The sequence below is a fragment of the Coffea arabica genome, chromosome 3c, assembly GCF_036785885.1.
Source record: "Coffea arabica cultivar ET-39 chromosome 3c, Coffea Arabica ET-39 HiFi, whole genome shotgun sequence".
Taxonomy (NCBI): domain Eukaryota; kingdom Viridiplantae; phylum Streptophyta; class Magnoliopsida; order Gentianales; family Rubiaceae; genus Coffea; species Coffea arabica.
Genome location: NC_092314.1, coordinates 39,992,231 through 40,017,324, shown reverse-complemented (window position 1 = coordinate 40,017,324; position 25,094 = coordinate 39,992,231). Strand labels below are relative to the sequence as shown.

Here is a 25,094-nt window from a genome sequence, read left to right as displayed (position 1 = left end):
CGTTAATGAAAATAACATCCTATTATATCCTCAAAAGTATTGCAAATAATTCAAAATAGACGAGTAACCATGTCTTCATCTAAATTACTTACGAATATAATACTACATGGAGAGAATCCTAGTTTTGAGGGATTTCATTTTTTTGTTTTTTTGCAATGTCAAATATTAGTTTAGTATCTAAGTACAAGTGGAGTGTTCATTGACAAGATAAATTAAGCGTAGCTGTTGCAAACTATTTTTAAAACATTTTTCTTATATAATAATGCTACCCAATGAGAAAAAAAACTTTTGCACACACACACATGTGTGTGTGTGTATATAGTACTGAATGAAACGGAAGATATAACGCCTTGGGTCCATTGGTGTGACCCATTAACTTTTTGAGTTAAAACTATGTATTCAAAATGATTAATCCAAATTTATTAGTAATTGGATGGGGCGAAACTTATAATTCATTTAGTTCTTTTTCCGATTTCCAGTGTGCGACATCTCACTCAATCCTCCCCTTTGAAACTTTACGTTCTTGCAAAATTTGATCATAACTATCCACGCAGTCCTATGTGGATTCTAGAGAATTCCGATAAGAGACCATACAAGAATTGCTTTGATACCATTTATAACGCTCCGAGTCTACTAGATTGGCCGAATAATTTTTTGAACTGAAACTGTGTATTCAAAATAATTAATTCAAAATTATTAATAATTCAACGGATCAAAACTTATATTTCATTTCTTTGTTCTTCTGATCTCCGATGTGGATTATCTCAGTACATTTACACTTGCATGAACACAAAAAACACGTTCCGGATAAGATTTTGGGATAAGATGGCTGAATGAAAGGATAGTTGGTGGTAGCAACTTCACTTGCATGATTACGGGTGGGTGGCAATAATTTCACTTGCATGACCACAAAGAACACAATTCCGAATGACATTTGGGATGAAAGGGTTGCTGGTGCACAAACTGTGCGATGTACTCTTAGATAACATCGTACTTGATTTGTCTTGTCATCTTTAATAAATTTAAGGGTAAAATATACTTTACTCCCAAGTGATTTAATAATTTTTTACATAATTTTCTAAGGTTTTAAAAGTTATTCACAATCCCTTTATAGTTTGAACTAAAGTCTCAAATTGACAAAAATATTCTATATAACGGAACCCAAAAAATGTAAAAACTACTCTTATTTAAAAACTAAAATAGTTGAAATAAGTAAAATATATAAACGTAATATGTATGACATTTTAACCCTTTATAGTTTTATATTTTACCACATAACTCCCTTACGATTTAGTACTTTATCATATAATCCCATTTTGATTTTTAAAATATATGCATAACCCCCTGTTGGTAATTAATAGTTTTTAACTTTATAAAGGAGCACTTTTGATATTTTAGTTGATTCTATTATGGAATACAAATTCTGCCATTTTGACACTCTTGTTCAAGTTATGAAAGAGTTATATATAACTTTTCAAACCTCAAGGGGTTATGCGAAAAAGTGCCAAATCACAAGGGGTAAAGTGTATTTTTACCCTAAATTTAATTATATGCTCATATAACCTGGAGCATTAGGACTATTTATTCTACAGTATTGTCAATTTAAACCAAGCCAATGAGTCTTTTGGCTAAACATGCTTCCTCCTTGAGATAAATTAGGGATGCATATTTTATGTCATTCTCTCCACTGTACAATTTTGAGCTATGAAATTCCTCCAATTGATGGGTGGATTTCAAATTCAAATCCACTCAAATCCCTCATCCAAACAGATCCTAAGGAAATCTTCATCCTATGTAGATCAGTTGCACTTTGCTCTCTGATCAAACAAATTATGTTAAGACATGAATGATTCGGAATACATTTTGGCTGGATTTGGAAGGGTAAACTCTGTGTTATTTTGTATTAAACAAAAGTTCTCATGGTTAATTATTTATTTGGAGCTAACAACCGCATGTTCCTCCCTTGTCAATAATACTGTCAAGAGCCAATAAATGGAACAAATAAAATGATAAATTTACCCTCTACTCACAACAATAATTAAAATTCACAAAAAAAAAAATGAAAAAGTTGCAAAAATAAAATTTGAGAGAGTTTACTAGAGAGAACATAAAGATAATTGAACAAAATAAATCTTTATCCCAACGCCTAAACTTTAAAAATTGATAGATAAAAGAAAATATAAGAATGGAAATTGCAGAAAATAATAAAAAGGAAGTTCATACACAAAAGAAATGGATTTCCGACTGAAAATCCATTTACAATATTTTATTCAACAGCTGGAGATAACATACTACACTAGAACCATCCTTCCATTTATTTATGCAACGGCTAGAACAATTTGCTAATTGTTCCCTTAGATGCTAGCAGCATTTTAGCTTGGAGCTTTAGATTCGGCAGTAACCAAGACACCTATCGGTAAGCTGCCGGATGCACGTACAGCCAAAACAACAGCCCCGTGGATTGCCTACGCAGGATCCCAAGGCGGGTATACACCTCCGTTCCTGACCATCATGAACTCCAAGGCCAAGCATTTTTATAATCTGTCCTCCAATTGGCAGCATTTTTCTTGATGCAGTTTTGACAGCATTGGTGGTTTCTGTAGCTTCCCCAGCTTCATCTTGCCCCAGCACCACACCTGCAAAGAAATTAAAAAAAAAATTAGAAGGAAATTAGATGGTAATTGAGTTCTACTAGTAATTGATACTTTAAAGACAAACTAACAATTCAATTGGGTTAAATGCATTAAATCTCCATGAACTTTCACTTATTTGCACTTTACCCCCTAAACTTCTCTAATAGGCACTTTTTGTGCCACCCCTCCCCCCAAAAAAATGTCCTTGCAATAATTTTTTTACTCTCTCATGATACTATTTCCTTCCTTCCACATTAGATGATACGAATAATTTGAATACTATATGAAATATGCTTAGAGAGAGAGAGAAAGAGAGAGACTATTGTGTTAATTATGACTGTATGCAAATGATAAAACAAAATAAGTATGAGAGACTAACTAGATGCAAGGAGCACAAGAACAAGGAAGAAAGAATGATTAAAAGCCATTTGGTGTGAGATCCTGTGTGCATAAACTTTTGCACACATGCCTATATATATAGTGCTGAATGAAACGGTAGATGTAACCCCTTGGGTCCATTGGTGTGACCCATTAACTTTTTGAGCTAAAATTATCTGTTCAAAATGATTAATTCAAATTTATTAGTAATTTGATAGGGTCGAACTTATATTTGATTTAGTTCTTCTTCCAATTTTAAATATGAGGCATTTCGTTCAATCCTTCCTCTTAAAAATTTTACGTCCTTGCAAAATTTGGTCATAATAATCGTACGCAGATTTTAGAGAATTCCGCACAGAGATCACACGAAATTTGTTTTAATACCTTCAAATTTACTAGATTGGCCCAATAACTTTTTGAATTGAAACTTTGTGTTAATTCAAAATTATTAATAATTCAAAGGACCGAAACTTATATTTCATTTCTTTCTTCTTCCGATATCCAATGTGGATTATCTCAGTAGACATTCACTTGCATGAACACAAAAAACACGTTCCACATAAGATTTTGGGATAAGATGGCTGAATGAAAGGGTAGTTGGTGGTAATAACTTCACTCGATGATTGGGGGTAGGTGGCAATAATTTCGGTTGCATGACCCCAAAAAACACAATTCCGAATGAGATATGGGATGAAAGGCTGGTGGTTCATAAACTTTGCGATGTACTCGTAGATAACATCGTACCTGATTTGTCTTGTCATCTTTAATAACTTTAAGGATAAAATATACTTTACTCCCATGTGATTTAATAATTTGTCAAATAATTTTTCTAAAGTTTTAAAAATTATATTTAATTCCTTTATAGTTTGAACTAAGTGTCAAATTGACTGAAATAATCATCTGTAACGAAATCCAATAAAATATAGAAAATATTTTTGTTTAAAAATTAAAATAGTTGAAATAACTAAAATATATAAACATAATATATATGGCATTTTAACCCCCAATAGTTTTGTATTTTATCACATAACTCCCTTATAATTTAGTACTTACCATAGAATCCCATTATGATTTTCAAAATATAACCCTCTATTGGTAATTAATAATTTTCAAGTTTACAAAGGAGTATTTTTGGTATTTTAATTGACTCCGTTATAAAATACAAATTCTGTTATTTTGACACTATAATCCAAATTATGGAAGGGTTATATAGCTTTGCAAACCTCAAGGGATTTATGTGAAAAAGTGCTAAACCACAGGAGTAAAGTGTATTTTACCCTAAATTAAATTATATGGTCATATAACCTGAAACATTAGGACTATTTATTCTACGGTATTGTCAATTTAAACCAAGCCAATGAGTTTTTTGGCTAAACATGCTTCCTCCTTGAGATAAATTACAGATGCATATTTTATGTCATTCTCTCCACTATATAATTTTGAGCTTTGAAATTCCTCCAATTGATAGGTGGATTTCAAATCCAAATCCACTCAAATCCCTCATCCAAACAGATCCTAAGAAAATCTTTCCTACTTCTTTTTTTTTTTTTCCAAACGATAACATTGTATTAAGCATAAACGAGTACAAAGTCAGAGCAACTACTCCTGTAAATCTGCCTGAGCTAACTCAAGCAACCACGCTGGGAAGCTAAGCTTCCATTCAGCTACATCAATCAGTGTTATAGCAAACTTTGCTAAATAGTGACTTACATAGTTGTTGCTCCTTCTAGTATAGGAAAAACAACATTTATCAAATTCTTTCATCAACCTCCAAATGTCCAACTGAATTATGGCTATGCTGACTTCCTCCTCCCTTGCATTGATTTTGTCCACTACTAGCTTACAGTCCGATTCCAACTCCACTTTTCTCCATCCCATTCGTTTAGCTAGTACCATAGCTTCTCTTATTGCCAGAGTTTCCTCCACCTGTGCCTCAGCACAGCCTTCAGTTGGCCTCGCCCATGAACCTACCAGTTCCCCTAAGCTGTTCCTGGCCACCATACCCCACCCTGCCTTGTTAAGTTTTTGGTCCAAAGCTGCATTAGTGTTGAGCTTGATCCAGCCAGCTTGCGGTGTATCCCATCTCCTGCCCTTCTCTTGCTCTCCAACTGCCAGGTTGTCATGCTTTGCTCCCCCCTTGTGTCAGTTGAAACTCATTCCATTCCATTAGTGCCTTGTCAATCACCCCCATAGGCTCACTGCTCCTGTTATTGAACTGCTTATTATTCCTGGCTTTCCAAATCTGCCACAAAATGTTTATCGTGAGAGTTATGTGTTCCCTTCCTCTCCCTTGAGCCAAAGCCCCCTAAGTTCTTCCCACCAATGCCAAAAATTATTCCTAAACTCCTCCAATCCATCCTACCTCAATGGTGCCACCTTCCAAATTGCTCTAGCATTACAACACAGGAAAAACATATGCTCTAATGTCTCAGAGCTGTCTCCACAGCACTTGCACACATGGTCCCCCTTACCACACTTTCCCTTCACCATTGTGTTAGTTGGCAATATTCCTTTCAAACATTTCCAGATGAAGTGTTTGAGTTTATTTGGCATGCTCAAGCCCCACAGAAAACTCCAGTTTTGAGACTTGATCGTCCTACTATTACTTGGTTCTGAAGTTCCTCCATGTTGACACCGTCTTCTCTTCATTTCCTTGATTAGTCTATAGCTAGTCTTGACAAAATATATACTAGAACTTGATTTTGCCCAATAGATCCTATCCCTTACCTTCCCCAAGCTCAGTGGTATCTTTAGTATCTGCAGCCTGTCCTTCTCCTCAAATTCCTATAGCAGCAATTCTCTATCCCACTTACCATCCTTGATCAGCTCACTAACCCTCTGAATCTTGCTATCAACCTTCCTTTGAGATCTTACCTTCCTATCCTCTATCCCTGGCAGCCACCTATCTTCCCAGATTTTAATAGATTCCCCATCTCCCACCCTCTTTCTTAGTCCTTCCTCCAGCACTTCTCTAGCACTCAGTAGACTCTTCCAGAACCATGAGTCTGAACCTTTTGGTTGTACATCCCATATGGATTTCCCATCGAAGTACCTCGCTTTCATTACTCTACTCATCAGCAAATTAGGTTGCATCAAAATTCTCCATAATTGTTTCCCCAATAATGCCAAGTTAAAGTCTTGTAAATCCCTAAATCCCAGGCCCCCTTCAGCTTTGATATCTGTCATTCTACTCCATTTTATCCAGTGAATTTTCTTTTCATCCTCCCTCTGTCCCCACCAGAATTTAGCCATTTCTGAACATACATTCTGACACAATGCCTTTGGCAACCTATAGCAAGACATCACGTAAGCAGGGAGAGCTAGAATGACTCCTGCTTGGCTCAAAAGTTTTTCCTTCCAACCCCCAAGTCTTTTAACTGCTTTCTGTCTAATAAACTCAAATACCTGTCTCTTTGACCTTCCTATAACCATAGGAAGCCCAAGATATTTGCTCTGATGAACCTCTCTCATGCCTTCCAGCTCTTTAAGCACCTCTTCCTTTCTCATTCCTTTGACATTTTTGTTAAAAAAGATAGAGGACTTTTCTTTGTTGATCAACTGGCCAGATGCTCTTCCATATTCTTCTAACACCTTCATAAGCTGCACAGCCTCCCCAACCTTGGCTCTACAGAAAATTAGTGAATCATCTGCAAAGAAGAGATGAGACAAGCTAGGAGCTTCATTAGCAATCTTCATTCCAGACATACCACCTTGTCTATTAGTTCTTCTGAGCAGGGCAGAGAAACCTTCTGCACAAATCAGAAATAAGTAGGGGGATAGGGGATCCCCCTGCCTTAAGCCTCTAGAAGGCTTGATAAACCCCCTTTTTTCCCCATTAACATTCACAGAGTAGGTGACACTAGTTATACACTCTAAAATCCATTGAATCCAAGTTGGACAGAACCCCATTTTTTGCATCATTTTTGCCAAAAACACCCATTCAACCCTATCATAAGCTTTAGACATATCAAGCTTGATAGCCATATAACCATTCTTTCCAGTTCTCTTATTATTAAGAAAATGAATACTCTCATGTGCCACTAAGACATTGTCCAGAATCTGCCTACCAGGCACAAAAGCAGACTGAGAGGAACTAATGCAACAGTCTAGCACAGTTTTAAATCTGTTGACTAGAACTTTTGAGATGATCTTGTAAGTTACATTACACAAGCTGATAGGTCTAAACTCAGTAATCAGAATTGGTGAATCAATTTTAGGGATAAGGCTGATCAAGGTCTCATTTATGGATTTTAGGATATGACCAGAGTGAAAAAAGCTTTAAACTGCACTAATAACATCACATTTGACAACATGCCAAAATTTTTGAAAAAAGATAAGGGACATACCATCTGGTCTAGGAGACTTGTTTGGATGCATGGAATTTACTGCATGACTGATTTCTTGATCAAAGACTGGCCTTGTCAACTTTCTATTCATGTCAGCAGTTATAGTCTGCGGGATCTCTTCCAAAATAACACTGAAATCAGTTGGATCATCAGACGTGAACAATTGCTAAAAATAGTCCACAATTTCCTCCCTGACCTCCTCATCATTCCTACACCACTCCCCACCTCTCCTTTTCAAACCATTAATCCTATTCTGCTTCCTCCTATTCATTAAACTAGCATGGAAGAAGCTAGTGTTTTTGTCTCCCTCCTGGAGCCATTTAATTCTTGCCTTCTGACTCCAGTATACCTCATCTCTCTTGTAAGCCTCCACCAACTTCCTCTTCAGTCCTATAATTTTTGTTCTGTCCTCTCTGCCCTGACTCTCCCTCACCTCTTTAATTTCCTTTTTAATCTGTTCTATCTGCTTTTTTAAGTTCAGATTCAATTTTTTGCTCCAATGCAGCAGATTCATACGAACTTGTTTAATTTTACTCTGCACTCTATACAACCTTGACCCCTGTTGCTCCTTCCCCCATGCCTTCTTGATCACCTTCCCAACCTCCTCCTGCATAATCCATCTCTTATCAAAATCTTCACTTCCTTGGTATTCCTACAAGGGTCAGATCTAGTACCAAGGCACAATGATCAGAAGCTTCTGTTTCAGCATGAGTAACTTTAGCCTTTCCAAAATTTCCACACCACTGCTTAGTACCTATCACTCTATCAATCCTTTCCTTAATTACTCCTTCATTGTCCCAGTTATTACACCAGGTCCAAGGCACTCCCTCAAAGCCAATATCTATCAGGCTAGTCCTATTAATGAAACCAGTGAAACTTTCAAAATTGCTAGTAGGCCTGATTCTACCCTCCCACTTCTCCCCATTAAAGGTGATATCGTTCAAATCTCGCATTAAAGCCCAGCAATCACCCCAAATCTGTGTTCTCCTCTCTAACACCCTCCATTGCTGCTCCCTAATCTTATCATTCGAACTGGCATAGGTACACACACACCACCAATCTCGACTACCTCCCTGATCCCCTATAAGTAACTCTATAGTAAAACTAGTAAATAAGATACTTTTTACCTGGATATCCCTCTTCCAAATCACTGCTAAACCACCTGCAATCCCCACAGGGTCTACTACAAACAGATCATCAAACTTTACCCATTGTTTAACACTATTTATGAAGGTCTTTTTCTTTTTTGTCTCTGATAAGAATATCAGAGATGGAGAGTGGACTTGTACAAGTTCCTTAAGTTGGGGAACTATCAAAGGGCTCCCCACACCTCGACAGTTCCACACCAGAACTCTCATTGAAGGGTGGGAGCTCTATTAAGGGAGGGCTCCACCACCTCAGACAGCATCACCACATCCTCAACCCCTTCAATCAGCCTGGCTTTCTTCTTATACTCAGTCTCCCTCAGGTTCCTTTCCATCTCACCCCCACCTGCTCCCTGACAGGTTGTCAGCCTGTGCAATAATAAAACCTGCTCAACTAAAAGTAATTTTTATAGATAGTGGTAAATAGGGTCGAATCCACAGGGATTGGGTGTAACTGTTCTTTTCAAATTCACAGTAACAAATGGGGTGTTTTTGTGCAGAAGATGACAATCAAAGAAATTCAAATAAAATCTAAGATGCTACTAAAAATCAAATAACAAATTACTAAAATCAAATGGGTGATAATTAATAATCTAGCCAAGAAATAACTTCAATAATGGTGCACCTAATTGATCATCGAAACAAAGGCAATTCCCATTATTTATCAATAAATAGGTTATAACTGCCAAACAAGCGATGGCAGTCAACCCCTCCTTACTGTGTTGGTGATTAAGGTACGCCTGTTAATCACTGCTCTAATTGAGAAATAATCCTAGGTACGCCCATAAGATTTAATTCCCCAATTGCCTTACGTATTAGAGGAGCCCTATTCTAACCAAATAACACACTGTCAGAGTTATTTTAGGTTAGCCCGCGTATTCTCCTGACACAAACCCAATCATGCCAGTTATCACTATTTTGAGACAATTAAACAATTACGGATTTAACGTCCCAATTGACAATAGATTATCAAATTAACTAATTATCCGAATCCAAGACAATCAATTAATTAAACAATCATAAGCACTATAATAAAAGAATATGCGGATACCAATAAATAAAAAGAAAAGATAAAATTAAATCGATCTCACAGTTTTTAGGCGAATCAAAGCATCCGTTGTTTCTTGACTAGAGTGAGGAGATTAATTCATATTTGATGAACAAAATCCACAGGAAATTGAAGGAATAACTGCGGCCATTGTACTTCGAAACTAGGAAAAACTCAATTCGTTTAATTGGTGAAAAGCTCCTGGCATACGCAGGGGGCAACCACAAAAGACGAAAGGAAAAAGTCAAAGAAAGCTAAAGGAAGTCCATTGTTTTTCCTTGTCATCACCAATGAGAGAACTACTACTAAAAAGCTAAGAAAGGAAAAATCAAAGCTACTCTAATGCTTGGCTCCTGTGCGGCTGCCCCCCTTGCAGAGAGGACGACTCCAACCTTTTGTGCTTCTTTTTGAATGTTGTCTTTGGCCCAATTACCAAGAAGGGTCGCGGTTTGATATTCCAAAAATGTCCCTGGATGCCTGCTACTTGAACTCTTTCCTGATAACTGTCAAATTGGCACTTGTTATGATATTTTCGTTCTACTCCCTGAAATAAATACAAAATACTAAAAGTGAGTAGAATCCAACAATTAATCCACATCGGGTGAGGTAATAGGGGAAATTAATTATAAAATAAATGATAAAATTGCAACCTATCACTCCCTTTCTTCTCTTCCCTATTTCCGTGCCATTCTGTGCAGTTTCAATCTCAGTCAGAGGCTTCCTCTTTCCTACCTCCTGCACCAATCTCTTCCATGTCTTACTGACCCTATACTTCCCCATGCTGGTTTTATTACCATGGCCTTCCTGCTGATCTTCCCTCCCTTCCTTTTCCCCCTCCTTCATACTCCTACCCCTGTGTAAACAGTGGTTGTTCTCACCATCAATCCACATCTTATCCTTGCCACTCCCTCCCTCCACTGCACTCCCCACATCCACTGCCTTGAGCATCAGCAAGTCTCCTCCCTTTTCTACTTCTACTACCTCCTTTACCTCATCTAAAACCTGTCTTCCATGCTTACTCTCTTGCTCCCCTCCCACATACTTACTAATCCCCTCACCCTCCTGCCTCCCATTCCACGCTTCTCCTTGGCCCCCTCTAGCTGCTGGTCCCCAGTTCTCATTCTCATTGGATTGAATATCTGTCTTCCCGTTCCTCCTATGGAATTCTTTAATGTAGGTAAGTAGAGGATACAGTTGGCTCCCAGTTTCCCTATCTGAGCTTTGATCCCTATACTCTCCTTTCCCTGATGTTTCCTGTTCCCCATCATTCCTGCCTTTCTTCCTTGGACTCCTAGGGAAACTGGCTTGAAGCCAGTTACCATACTGATTCTCCCTATCCACGTTTACCCCTTTCCTATTGCAGATTCTCTCATTATGTCCTATCAGTCCACAGCAGAAGCAAAAATCAGGGCATTTCTCATACCTAAACTCAATCCATCTGGTTCTTCCATTACTTTTCACCATAGTACCTCTAGGTAGAGGCTCTTTAAGATTCACTTCAGCTAAGATTTTGAGATGCTTACCTTCCTTGCCTCCTCCCTGAGGAATAATGACCTCTCTAACCCCTGCAAATATTCCACCTATTTTACGCCTAGCCTCCTTAGTAACCCAATCCATCTGGTTCTTCCATTACTTTTCACCATAGTACCTCTAGGCAGAGGCTCTTTAAGATTCACTTCAGCTAAGATTTTGAGATGCTTACCTTCCTTGCCTCCTCCCTGAGGAATAATGACCTCTCTAACCCCTGCAAATATTCCACCTATTTTACGCCTAGCCTCCTTAGTAACCCAATGGGGAGGTAAATTCCAAATCTGAACCCATACTAAAGTCCTACTAAACACCTGCTCCTTCTCCTCTAAATTTGCTTGCTATTCCAGTAAAACTAGAGGCTGGCCATCATAGATCCAAGGTCTTTTGCTAAGCATCAGCTCAATATCCTTTCTAGACTCAAAAACAAATTGAAACATATTGACCTTGATCTCTGTAATTTTTACGTTTCTCAACTGAGACCACACATTAGTAGCAAAACTCCTCATACCAGTTATGTTAGCTGTTTTTTCCCCCCACACTCTCCCTATTAGACTCAATCTGCACTCCTTTACACCTTTTTCCAAATCCTCATTCCCTAGACAAACCCCCTCCCTCTCATTCTCAGATAAGGTGAATTTCTTCATTACCTCTTCTATGTGTTCCATCTTCGAAGATCCCACAGTCTAAGCTGCAGCCAGTTCCAAATTGTTGCAGAACCAGTTCAGCTCCAGAAATCGTCACCGTTTTCCAGCTTCCCAAGCATCGTCTCCTTGACCACACTGCTATGCCCCTAGATCAATGATCTAGCTGAGCAACCTGAAAAGCACCAGACAAAACAGAAGAAGCAAAACAACAAAAGAATAGAAAGAAAGCTCAACGGCAATCACAAAGCAACACCTCCCGCGAACTTATTGATGAATTATATGGCTATCAACTGTAAATGTTTAGGCTAATCTAAGGTAGATTGATGTACTTAGCTGAAACGACTAATTTGGAATGAATGCTAAAATAGGAAAGAAAATTTGATGAATAGGATCTGTTATTTTGGGATTCGAGATTTTTTGAAAATTTGTTAGAGAAAACACGACTCCCATAGGAGGGAGATTTCTCTCTCTAGAATAGAGAGAAAGAGGCTCTCATAGTGAGAGATTACAACAACAGATATAAATCTTTCCTACTTCACCCATCGTTTTGTTATGGCATTTTTGCAGTTCAAATAATTTTACAAATATGGTCATACAATTGCAAACGAAGTACCATGCCCTCGATCCTGATTTCTTAATGCTCTTGAGTTCCATACCTCCTTTTAGTTTCTTGAACATTGGAATTAATCAATAGGGTCATCAATCAAGTAATTATAAAGTTTTAATTTGACTCTCGAGCTCTTCCTTTATGCTTTTTTTCTTAATTAGACTTAGAGTCTCACTTGAAGAATTGAAGTACAAATCTTTTTGTTTTTTATTCTTTTACTTATATATTTTTTGTGGAGCTCTAACTTCCTATGCATTCACATATCTCTAGTGCCTGAAATTGCTGCTATTTCACACAAAAAATTATTGAAAAAAAAAAGTCCTTTTCATTTACACGGCAATAGGCCCAAAAACCAGTCTCTCCAAAAAGAAAAAAGGCACTTTATCCCATGTAGATCTGTTGCACTTTGCTATCTGATCAAACAAATTATGTTAAGACTTGAATGATTCAGAATACAGTTTGGCTGGATTTGTAAGGGTAAATGTTGTGTTATTTTGTATTAAACAAAAGTTCTCATGGTTTAATTTGGTTAATTTCACATACCTCCCTTGAGTTTTGTACAATTGCAGAAAGCTCCCCTCAAGTTCTAAAAATTACACCTACCTCACCTATTTTCACTATTTAAGTAACATTTTAGGTGCAAAAGGTTATACTTTTTCTCAAAATTCCTATAATGCCCTTGAGTTATAATTCACAACAAAAATATAAAGGAAAAAAATGGTTCACAATCTCTATTTCATTTATCTTTACTTGCTATCACTAATACCTATCCATCAATATCCAAATCACCATTAAATAAACACTTATCTTTGTTCTAATGTTCCTCTTTTATCTAAAAATTTTTGATGTTGACCATTGTACCAGCTATAAACACTACATCACATACTCAAAAGTTTTCCTATAATCTCATATCAATATAATATTTTACTTAATACACAAAAATATTCATTAATATCCCTAAATTTTAATTCCATGCTGCCACTTTTTAAATACAAAATAATCTAAACCATTACTACTAATATCAATATCCAATATACTCCATTGGCACAGAGTTTAAAATCAATCAAATTCTCTATATAGGAATAACATCAATAATTATAAATCAACAATAGAAACACAATGCTGTTATAAATACAAACCAAGAACATTTTGTTTTCATGGTAAGATATAAATATATACCAATGTAGTTATAAATATATACCAAGATATGTACATATTGGTGGTTTGGTGTATATAATGATTTTATTAGTGGTGACAGTACACATTTAGTTGATAATAATCAATAAATGATTTTAAAAGGAAAATAGATGTAGGAGAAAGAGGATAGATAGTTAAATGAGAAAAACTATAGTTTGAATTATTGATTGATAATGGATGAGAGAGCTTTAATATTTGATAGAGTTTTTTAATGAGTTGACAAATAATGAAGGGCATTGTTGTCTTTTTATTACATCAATGGAGGTTTCTGTAATTATGTAAATTTCAAGGGGGGCGAGTGAAATTATTGAAAATCTTAGGGAAGGTTTCTAAAATTATCCCTTATTTATTTAGAGCTAACAATGGCATGTGCATCACTGGACTCTTCAAACTTTCTTTTGATCGAGGTAAAATAGTCTAGTCAAATATAAATTAAGTTATTAAAATGGGCTAAAGGGCCTTGTGGGTTAATTTTGGGGTTAATTACACTTGTCTCCGTTAAGGTTTGACCAAACTATGAATCAAATCTTGAGGTTTAACTAAATTACATTTGCCTCCCTTGTCAATAATACTATCAAGAGCCAATAAATAGAACAAATAAAATGACAAATTTACCCTCTACTGACAACAATAAATAAAATTCACAAAAAAAAGAAAAAGTTGCAAAAATAAAATTGAGAGAGTTTAATGGAGAAAACATAAAGATAATTGAACAAAATAAATCTTTATCCCAATACCTAAACTTTAAAAATTGATAGATAAATGAAATATAACTATGGGAATTGCAGAAAATAATAAAAAGGAAGTTCAAATACAAAAGAAAAATTAATCAGAAACTTAACATACAAAGAAAAATTAGTCTGACTTGAAACTCATTGCATAAAAAACAAGTAAACTCGTTGTTAGATACGGGAAAGAATAAAAAGATTAACAAAGAAAAAGATTTCCTGCTGTCCATAGATCTCATCGTACTCCTCGAAACCTTAATTGCTCCTGTTCTTATCTTCAAGTTATCACTCATCTCTAACACACTCCCAATTTCAAACTATTGCAAATTCATTCATCTTTTAACGCCATAACCTACGTTTTCTATGCTCTCCCTTAAAAACCCACAAAAAATAGACATATAATTGCCGTATACGAAACCAAATCGTGGCAACCCAATTCTTTGTACACATTCAAGAGAAGCAAAGTTGGCAAAATAGAAACAAGAAGTCGGCAAAATTTGATACCGGGAAAGCCACAAAAATCACAAGCAAAACCATATCCCATCTTAGCCACGAGTAGACCTGGCAATTATGCTCAAAATCCATTTTAGCCGGTCTATCCATAGAGCATAGACCTTTTACCCATTTCACGTAACAAAAAACTTCGATAATAATAAAAGTCAAAATTTGGATAGATTCGAATTTTGAAAATACAATAATCAAGATTAAAAATAATAAATTTGTGTCACGACACTTGGTGAGATAGTATGACACACTTTGGACTATTAAATTTTTAAAATTCGAGTTTATTAAAGTATGAGCCGATGCTAAATATAAACAATCAAAAACAATTTGAAAGATTGTAAACTCCATCTCTAATCTTCTATCAAGAAACACTCTAAAGTGTCGGCTCAAATATACTTACAACAAGAGTTACTGACACCCATACTCAAAGCAATCCACCCAATTTGCAGTAATTGCAAAAAGTAATTATCGTTTGTTCCTAATTTCAGCTCTAACGCACTATCCAGATCGGGATTATTTGATAGAGACGTATTCCAGAAACGAGGAAACAAATTACCTCATAAGTGCAGCAAATTTCTGCATTACTCATTGCAATAAACATTCCAAACACCGTTATTTAGTCAAAAAAAGACGCCAACCTTAATGGTCTTCGTGGGGGGAAAAAAACACAAAGATAAAGACCAAATTACGAGCTGTCGGCGCAAATAGTCCATGTTCTTAGGGTTTGTACCTATATCGCTTTGTCCATATTCTTATTCACTCCCATGCTGTACCACAGTCACAATTGGATATCCACAAAATAATTTACTAGACATCATCCCAAATGATTTCTTCTATATTAGTGCATTTTAACTGATCAACAATCCTCATTTTGTTTAGAAAGATCAAAGAGAGGATGCAGTCACCTGGTAGAAGACCAAAAAGATCACTGAAATTTGAAAGCTAGTCAAGATCGATTTCCCGCACCCTCTAGAACTGAGCAAGAAGTATCATCATTTCTGCATTAATTTCATGATTCAACTCTTTCCACAAGGTGAGGTGCCTAGATTTTCAAAGCAGGCAATTAAACTGAATCCAATACCATAAACAATTAATCGAAGCTCTCCGTGAGAGATGCTATGAAATTCCATACAACGGTCCTTTCTTTACTAGTACGGTAAAATGAATGAAACTGTCCTGTGGCAGCTGACATCATGTCCATCATGAATTATGCGCGGTCCCACCTAATTGAATTTCGCCAACGACATTTGGTCTCATGTCCTCGGCATCACAGCCCTACATGTCACAACGTGGTGAACATCATTCGCGATCAACGGCGGTTGATTAATTAAGTTTATGGAGATTTGCGCAATGATTGATGAGCTTGTGATGTTGCCACCTAATACAATCTCTCGGTCTACTCGTGAGCAATGCACAGAATCTCTTCTCCACGGATACGGGGCAGGAGCGGTCGGCCTGACGACCGCTCCTGAACGGTCTCCTCACAATAAAAAATGTGAGGAGACAAATGAGCCAAGTCAACAAGTCTTCAGCAGGGCAAAGAACGACGCCGTTTGATTTAGTTGGAATGGAAAAAAATTAGAAGAAGTGAGAAGACCGTAACGGACCGTCAGCACCGATCGTTAGCAAAGTCCCGCTCAAAATGAAAGGTTGAAAATGAAAAGACGCAATTACACTCCCTCGAAAATGAAACAATTGTCGAAATTCACATCTGCCAAAAAACAGGGCAAGATATGAGAGGAGAAAATAACAGAGGAAATAAAGAGAATTGGTACTGTACGTTGAACATTGCAAAAATCTGTGAAACTTCAGCATTGTTGAAGGAAAATCACAGCAAGAAGAAGCACGAAGTGTCAACTCCAGTCGACAAAATCCCGTGCAAACAAAGCGTGCAAACACAAATGCATCGTCAAACACAAAAGTCTTTTGCTCTCCCTCCACACTAACTATAGCCAAATTTCAGTCACCCCAAAACACCGGAAAACGGAAGCAGAAAGAGAAAATAAGAAAGTGGCTGGAGGCAGAACAAGCAAGTGGCTACAGGCAAGAAAGTGGATGGGGCGAACTAGGGAAAGGGGAAAGTAGGGAAAAATACATTTGTGACGAAGGAGTGATCCAACATGCAGAGTTGTCGCGGTTTGAAATCTGGAAGGGCTTGGCAAAAGGGAATCAAAATTGTGAAGTGGAACGTTGGGACATCTGGAGAAGAAAAAAAGTAGGAAACACCCAGGTAACAAAACAGCAATGTTATGATATAACTTTCGAAACTTAACAAGGTGGTGGAGCTATGTGAGTAGTTGTTATTTTTGAACAATGTTGTAAATGAATAGGTTAATTGATCTTTAATGATTTTGTTAGAACAGAATGTTTATTGGTACTGAGGGGTAAAAGGTATGTAATTTGGTGACCAACATTGGGGAGGACAGGTGCAGAAAATTTAGTGCGCCAAGTGTTTGCAAAATCGTGTGAATGGGGTGTGGAATTAGTTGGGTAATAATATAACAGGGATACTAGTTATTGCTTTGAACTTATTGTAGATTTTGTTGGCTAGCAATGGCTGAGGGCGGATTATAGTTTGTTTGTTTGTGATTTGTACATCCTATTGATTGTGACATACAAAGCGAAAAAAAAGTGTTACAAAGATAGTTCCCTTAAGTATGTATCAGAGTGTTGTATAAGAGACATTTGGTATGAATAAATAGTGACGCAGGGTAAAATTATTAAGCGGCGTGAATGCATATAACACTGAGATTGATAGATGCATTGTGGGCAAAAAGGTTACAAGTTGTTTTTAACTAGGCATGTTGGACAGCAGGTTGGATAACTGTTACATGCAGTGATTCAGAAATTATAGTAGCAGAACTGATGTGTAAAATTGCATGAACATATTGTGAACTTTCTAGTTATTGTTTGTTAGTTAACTCATATTTGTATAATCACAGGATAAAGAGAAGAAGAAGTCGATTGTTTGGAACTTGATAGGTAGGGGCAGCAGACAACAAGCTGAACAAGGTATGAAAAATGATTTACTTGCGCTAAGTTTGACATACTGAGTGTGGAAAAAGGGTTACAAGTTTTGCTCCGCTAGTGTGATTGGACATGAAGTTGGATAAGTGTAACACGCAGTGACTTAGCAATTACAATATAATAACTGCTCTGTAAAATACTATATTACATAATTGTTCAATTCGTACCTCACAATTGATACATAACTCATATGTGTACAATAGGACAAGAAATAGAAGAAGAGATCAATTGTGTAAAAAATGATAAATGAGTGAGAGTAGATTGTAAGTGGAAGATGCCCGGCAAAATAATTAACTCACTGTTAATTTTGGCAAACATAGTGTGGAACAAAAGTTACAAGTTTTTGAAAGTATTGTTACTGAGATTTGAAAGTGATGTATTATAGATGTTATTACTTTGTAATGCATTCATAATAACTTGGGAAAGCATAATAGAACTGAAGTGCAGTTATATAACTCTTAGTTCAGATGGCAGGAAAAAGATCGAGAATTTCAAGTGGCCAAGGTGGTAGAGATGAACCAGCAGGAAAGTTTGGTGACAAAGAACTCGAGGCTTCATCTAAATCACTTAATATGTAAGTGGCTAGTGTTTGTGTCTCGCAATTTGTATAGCACTCAAAAAGTGAGATTGGTGATAATTATGCGGCATATTGCAGTGGGAAGAAGACAGGGAAAAGAAGGAAGAAAATGACCGCAAACACAGATGAAGATGAGCAAATGGAGGCAGCAGGAACAAGTGAGGTTGCGGAACCACTTCCACCGTTGAATCCATGGATGAAGTTCAGGTCGGATTGTAGGTAATAGAAAATAGCAATCATTGTTTAACAGCACTATTAAATTTGTTTCACTGGACTTTGTAGACAGGAAAGAGTATCAATGTAAGGTTTCGGCGAAAGGAGTGAAGGTGACAAAGGTATGCATATCCATCATAATAAAGAAAGCAATCAGTCTACTATTTAGAAAGAAGTACATGAAATATAAGTGAGGACACAAGAAGTAGATAAGTTTAACGTGGCTGATATTACAATGCAGTATAATAATATTGCCCGAGCAGCATATAATGAGTTGAGTAAAGAAGACATGATGAAGCGAAAAGAGGAGTATCTGAAAGAGAAAGAAGCATATGAGAAAGAAATGGCATGTCTTGGAAAGTCAACAGTGCAAAAAACACGGGCTACGGCTAAGGTAAACAGAATTTGTAAACTGTGAAGCACTTGATGAAAAGCACCACTTGGTTAATGCATATATGTACAACTTGTAGAATCAAAAGTACACCATACGCTGCTCGCCAAATCAAATGGTCACATTTGTTTCAAGGATCGATGAAACAAAGAAACAGCAGCTTAGAGAGATCGGGTTCGGAGGGCTACTAGACATACTGTGCCATTGCATTCCAAGTGGTATAGCAACTTGGCTAGTGGATAACTTTAATCCGACGCTAAGCAGCGTGCATCTAAATGGAGACGGTGTGCTGCTTTTAACAGGAAGAGATATAGGTTTAGTATTGGGCATCCCAAATGAAGGGCCAGTACCAGTTGAAGATGCTGATGCTAGCGAGGTGGGGGGATTTGGGCCAAGACATAGGACGTACAAATGGAAAGAGCTACCAAATGAATTGGTGTCCATGAGTCCTGGGGAAGAGTTCAAACTGCTGTTTGTTGCATTTGCTTGTGGATGCCTGTTGGCTCCAAGCATTAAGGCTGAGCACAAAATAAAGCTTAATGTATACCAGTAGAGATCTAATTTGACAAAGCATGCATACATCCTATAAATATGGAATATACATGCATTCATACCACTAATGTGATATGGAAAGCAGAATGCATGTTGGTTGTGAAATGTTACTCGTGTCATAACTCGTTGTAACATGTTGGATTGTGTAAAAGAGGTCTGTAGAATTCATTTTTGAAATGTTGTAGGCTGAGCTCTCAGAACTGTATAAAATTGCTATTACGAGCCAACGGAGGATACTGAAACTTGCAGAAATCATTTCTTCGCATCGGCGGGGAAAAGTAGCATGCGATCTAGTCGAATCATTGCACAGGGGGGAAAAAGAAGGACCAGAAGGTGGCAATGCACCGGGATACCGATTGTGAAGAAGGATCTGAATATGAATCTGCAGAAGAAGGACATGATGGTGAAGAGAACGAGGAAGATGATGAAGAAGATGCGGGTGCCAAAGATCATGATGAAAACCTTCAGGCTAGCGATAGTGAAGGAGCTTGTAGAGCAAGAGATGATGCTATGAATGTGAGTGGGCAGCATGAGGGAGAGGACTATAGAAATGGCAAAGGTACTGTGACAAATAACAATGGGCAAATGGATGAAGGTCCTTGCCCATCTTCAGGCATTGTGACGCTAATGATAATAGTCACAAGTGTTGAAAGTAGATGACCAACTGAAGTAAACAATGATTTCTTGGAGCTGGACGAGAAGTTGCATGCGAACATGGAAGATCAACAACAATAGGAGCTGCATAATAGTAACAGCCATGAATGTGATGATTATCTAGAGGAACAACCATTACATCCCAGTCAGAATGAAAATCCCACATTTGATGCACACACTCCAAGAAGGCTACGTTCATATGGTCGAAATCGACAAGGTTGGTTCAATATGTTTGTCTATATTTTCATGGTTAATAAATGAATGTACGATATAGAATAGTTTTAGAGAGCATTTTGAGAACTTACGTACATTCATGCTATCTTTGATATATACTCTAATTAAAAGTTACAAAGTGTTCATTGATTATTACAAATACGATGATCTCAAGTTACATGCACAACACCCTTTTTTACAGTTTCCAGTTATAACATAAGCTATGATACCCTTAATTCTTGTCTTCAATTGTCTCAGGAAAGGAGGTTAATCAAAGGCCTACTCGGGCAACGAAGAAGAGCACGATGTTAAGGTCGGCCGAGTATATCCTGCCTGCACACGTGACAGTTAGCTTGTATGAGAAAAGGGTTGCTGCCTACGCCTGGGACCCAAACAAGAATCCCAAGTAAGTTTCTCACCAAGGCTTTAGTCCGATATCAGCATTTTCTATCATTTTTTAAGCTGTACAGAGTTACTTATTCTACCAACTAATTATTGTAAGATCTTATGTAATGCAATGGTAGGGACATACTGGTTCAAATGTTCCAGTTCTCCCTAACACGCGTTGATTTAAAGACACTTGGCAATGGCATGTATGTCTCGAATCGGGTTAGGAAATTTAATGTTCATGGCCATGATTAGCTTACTTTTCCAAGCTGTCTTGTGATTAATGACACAGTACCTCTATATTATTTATTTGCTAACGTTTAATTAAAATAAATGGATGGAGCATCAGGTCATGGACATGTTTATCCGCCTGCTAAATTGGGGTGGAAAAGGTGTCGCAAAGAATAAGATGGAACGTTACATCGTTGAACCCATAACAATTGTGAGTTTTTAAATTACACTTACCATGTATCAGCTAATTTATTTTTTAACCCAAGATTTGAAGTTTGCTAAGACCTAAACGTAAATGGATCAGTAATGGAACTGAAATCCCCAAACCTCTGTGTCACGTTGATGCTCACAGGAAGGCATTCTGAAAATGCCAAATTTTGAATCACTTTCAAATATCAGCCTATCTGCCAAACTGACGAAGTTGTTCAAGATACGAAGTCGTGAAGCGGGAGCAGATCCAGACAACTGTCATTGGGTATGTAGTTACTATTGATAGAGATGTTTTTTACTTAAATTTACAAAATAAGTTCTAAATTAATAATATACTTTTGTATGTCTAGGTAATAAATTGCACTTGTGTTTAAGATACTGGCCCCTGTTTGCAATGGGGAGCATTGGTTTGTTTACTCTTTTGATGTCTCGCATGGAGTAGTTCACCTTCTAGACCCCAACACCGATCAACCAAAAAGCAAAGATATGATGTTCTAAATCATCTGGTATGTTGAATGAAGTTTAATAATTATTGTAAACCTTTTTTAATCCGATATATGAGTTTGTGCTTTATTTTATTAACTTGTGTGCTTTGCAGAAACGTGGTTTGGCATTGGTTATTGCGACCAAATTTGGCAAGGAAATTGACTTTGTAAGTTTTTCCTTAGAAGTTGTCGATGTGCCGCATCAATTGCGAGATAGAGTGTAAATTAATTTATGTTCTCTTATCAAGTATATTCATCACCTTGTTTCACTTTTTTTTACTTCATTTTGCACTGATGATTACCTTTATCATGTTGTCCTCAATTACGACAGCGGTATCTTTACAATGGTATTCCTAGACCATTGGACTGGACAGTTGCCTGTGCGCGTCGATAAGGTATTGCTAACTTTCTGGCATGATTGAATTGTATTATGAACAAAATGTTGTTACACTTCACACGTTATCGTCTAACATAATTTTCTGGTTTGACTATGCTAGACAAATATTGGCAAGTATCGAGTACTATACACGGCTCGATTGTGCACGTCAGAGCAGAATTCAAAATTGGCGGATATCATAGCGACCTCGCAAATTCCAAAAAAGAAATAGTTGAAGTATTGGCCGGGGTCCTGAAGTTGAGACTATTCTATAAACAATTATCAAGAAATGCAGATATTTTGCTTCGAAACAAAGATTTTTTTTTTGCTAAAGTTTAGAACCCTGATGAAGGACATCTTTAATGTCGGATCACTTAAACAAGTTTTTTTGGAAGGCTTAATGCAAGCCATGTTGGAATGTGTAAATGCCGATTACGACGTAATTAGTTATTTATATTGTATATCAATTGTCTCGGTCGTGCTTTATTGTAATTTTTCAATTATTGTCTGCTATGACTTAACCGTTGTGTGACAACCGCTCATCAGGGTTGAATTGCAAATTTAATTGGTTCACCCAAATGGATTTTAATAACAAACGGTGATTGCATAAAAAATAAATCATGGCTGTTAGAAAAAACTTTAGTTACTTTTTTTGCCAGACTACTCTTTTAATGCGAACGAGTAATTATATGATATTTGTTTCTAAATTGATCTTTTTATCATGACCACTTTACCCTAAACGTTGACGACAATTACATAATGTTGACGAACTGTTACATATTGATGGTAACTCCGCTCATGATTTGCCTTTAGATTTTCATCGCATACTCTTTTAATAGAGAAAATAGAAGTCTTTACATAAAATTTGCCTTAGCTATTACTTTTGGTTCCAATTCATACCCTCTTTTTATTGACATTGGACCAAATCTCAAACTCTAATAGACATAAACAATGAGCAGTTTAAATACTAAAACAGATCAACCACTCAAATTTATTTTACAAAAGCTACAGTAACCTCGAACCAGTAGGGGTGATAAAAAAGTGTTGTTAAGTTCCATTACAGAATAACAGCAGCAATTTTCCGTAATTGGTTAGTAACTCCACGTAACACTATTCGAATATTTGGTACTGCCGCTTTAATGCTTTGTACGTAAACACTGTTACAACTTTCACTCCATGGTTGCTAGTTTATATCTGACAGGAGCCGCATATTAACTGCCACCTGTGTGAACCATTCCGATTAACACACAACCATTATTTCATCCTCTCACTCCATATTCTCTAATCATATGCCCCAAAGGAGTTTTATATCGTTCAAATGTCTTCATCTAGAAATATTGGTGGCGGATCTAATGAGTTAAGGTACCAATATCGGTACTGTAACTGTGGGAAAAGAGCTAACCTGAAGATCGTGGAGTCTGAGAAACCAACGAAGGGCTTGTTGTACTTCGTCTGTGAGGCAAAAACATGTTCTTTTTTCGCCTGGGCTCATCCAATACGGAGGGATGATGAGTTTGTTCAGACTAACTATTACCCCACCTCACGTAATCGACAAGAAATAAGTAGAGAAAGCTTGTTTGACAGTCCCGCAACAGTGCTCCATCAATCAAACACCTTCTCGCATCCTGTGCAACGTATCCAGAGTGACATTCGTCAAATGAAAATCTTCTTGACGATTTCGATTTTGATCGCCCTACTGCTGCTAATAATAGCAGTTTTTCGCTGATCCCACGTTAGCTAGACTGGAAGACATATGAAGCGGACATCGCTGGTTGAGTGTTGTAGATGTAAGCTCATTCGCACTGTCTGTGACGTTTGAGCATACTGTTGAATGAAGGCACATATTTTTTTTGGACCCAAGTTATTGGGAACTAGGTAAGTGTGAAAACCTTACATCTGAATTCACTCGCGCTACTCAATTGTTCTGTGTTAATGACATCAGCAAGCCTGCCACTATTATGTTTATTGAGCTAAACGAGATTGTATGGTTACCTTAATACACGAACTTGATATTTCATAGTGGAGCTACAACAATTCACTATATTTTGATCAACACCAAAGTGCATATCTAGTCACAAATTGTGCGTTCTTACTTACAGTTTTGTTCATTCTTATTTACAACAATGAAAATTAATTAAGTGTATGCAACAACCCTCACTGCAAAGTAGTTGATAATTATTGGATGAAAAGGACGTTCCAAAGGCCGGACAGAGCATTGAAAGGTTGGATCATAAACTGACCAAGGGCATAGAGTGTTACTTTGCAAAATGTTGATGTACAGGTCCTTTCAGGATAAAAGCTGCAAAAAGTTGTGCTAAAGCCTGTAACTGATTAGCAACAGCATGTAACACGTAGCAAGACTCTTGGTACTACAAATTTGATGCTTTGTTTGTAAGAAATCTTATCCGACATGGTTCAGGCGCTGCATGTGAGTCTACAGTCTCTTCTCCCGTGATGTACTAGTTGGCCTCATATGCGTTAGGGTCTGATATTTTACCATATTAGAGGGTATTGTGGACTATAAAAGGCCGAGGTTGCAATTGTATATCTCTTACAAAGACTCCAGTTTGTTCGTCCCCCTTTAATTTTCGCTCGCATTATTATTCAACTTCACACTTCCAATTTCTCTTCATATTAAAGTGGCAATGGACCCCTGTACTCCATTCATTTTTTTTTTATCTTCAACCTCTTTACAACAGGGATTACAGTCCCATCAATACAGTGTTCAGTTTTAAAAGAAGTTGGGATGACAAACAATTTTCTCGGGTTTGCTTGATGTTCGAGAAGATCTCTCTAATTTAATGAGATCTTCGAGAAGGTGTCGCTACATCAATTGTTTTGGGGTTCGAAACGATCATCTCTGCATTTTCAATAGACACTTAATAAAGTCTCTAAGAAATTTAATGTGTCGGGAGGAGGATCTATTGTTTGTGCCGAGGGCAATGGCACAGACAAGAGAAGAGGAAAGGTTCATCGGATATGAGCTAGTTATAGTATCACTAGTTGTAATATTGGGAA

At 37.0% G+C, this 25,094-nt stretch overlaps 1 protein-coding gene and 1 long non-coding RNA gene across 2 annotated transcripts; both read right to left on the bottom strand.

The window, feature by feature from the left end:
- Positions 1-2,220: 2,220 nt before the first annotated feature.
- Positions 2,221-3,070, bottom strand: LOC140038139 (uncharacterized). Its single transcript, XR_011841962.1, has 2 exons — positions 3,013-3,070; positions 2,221-2,636 (listed from the first exon to the last, which is right to left on the bottom strand). It is a non-coding gene; the product is annotated as an uncharacterized lncRNA (long non-coding RNA).
- A 4,922-nt stretch (positions 3,071-7,992) lies between these two features.
- On the bottom strand, positions 7,993-8,715 carry LOC140037964 (uncharacterized). Its single transcript, XM_072083155.1, has one exon. The coding sequence runs from the start codon at positions 8,713-8,715 to the stop codon at positions 7,993-7,995; it is 723 nt and encodes a 240-aa protein (XP_071939256.1).
- Positions 8,716-25,094: the final 16,379 nt, after the last annotated feature.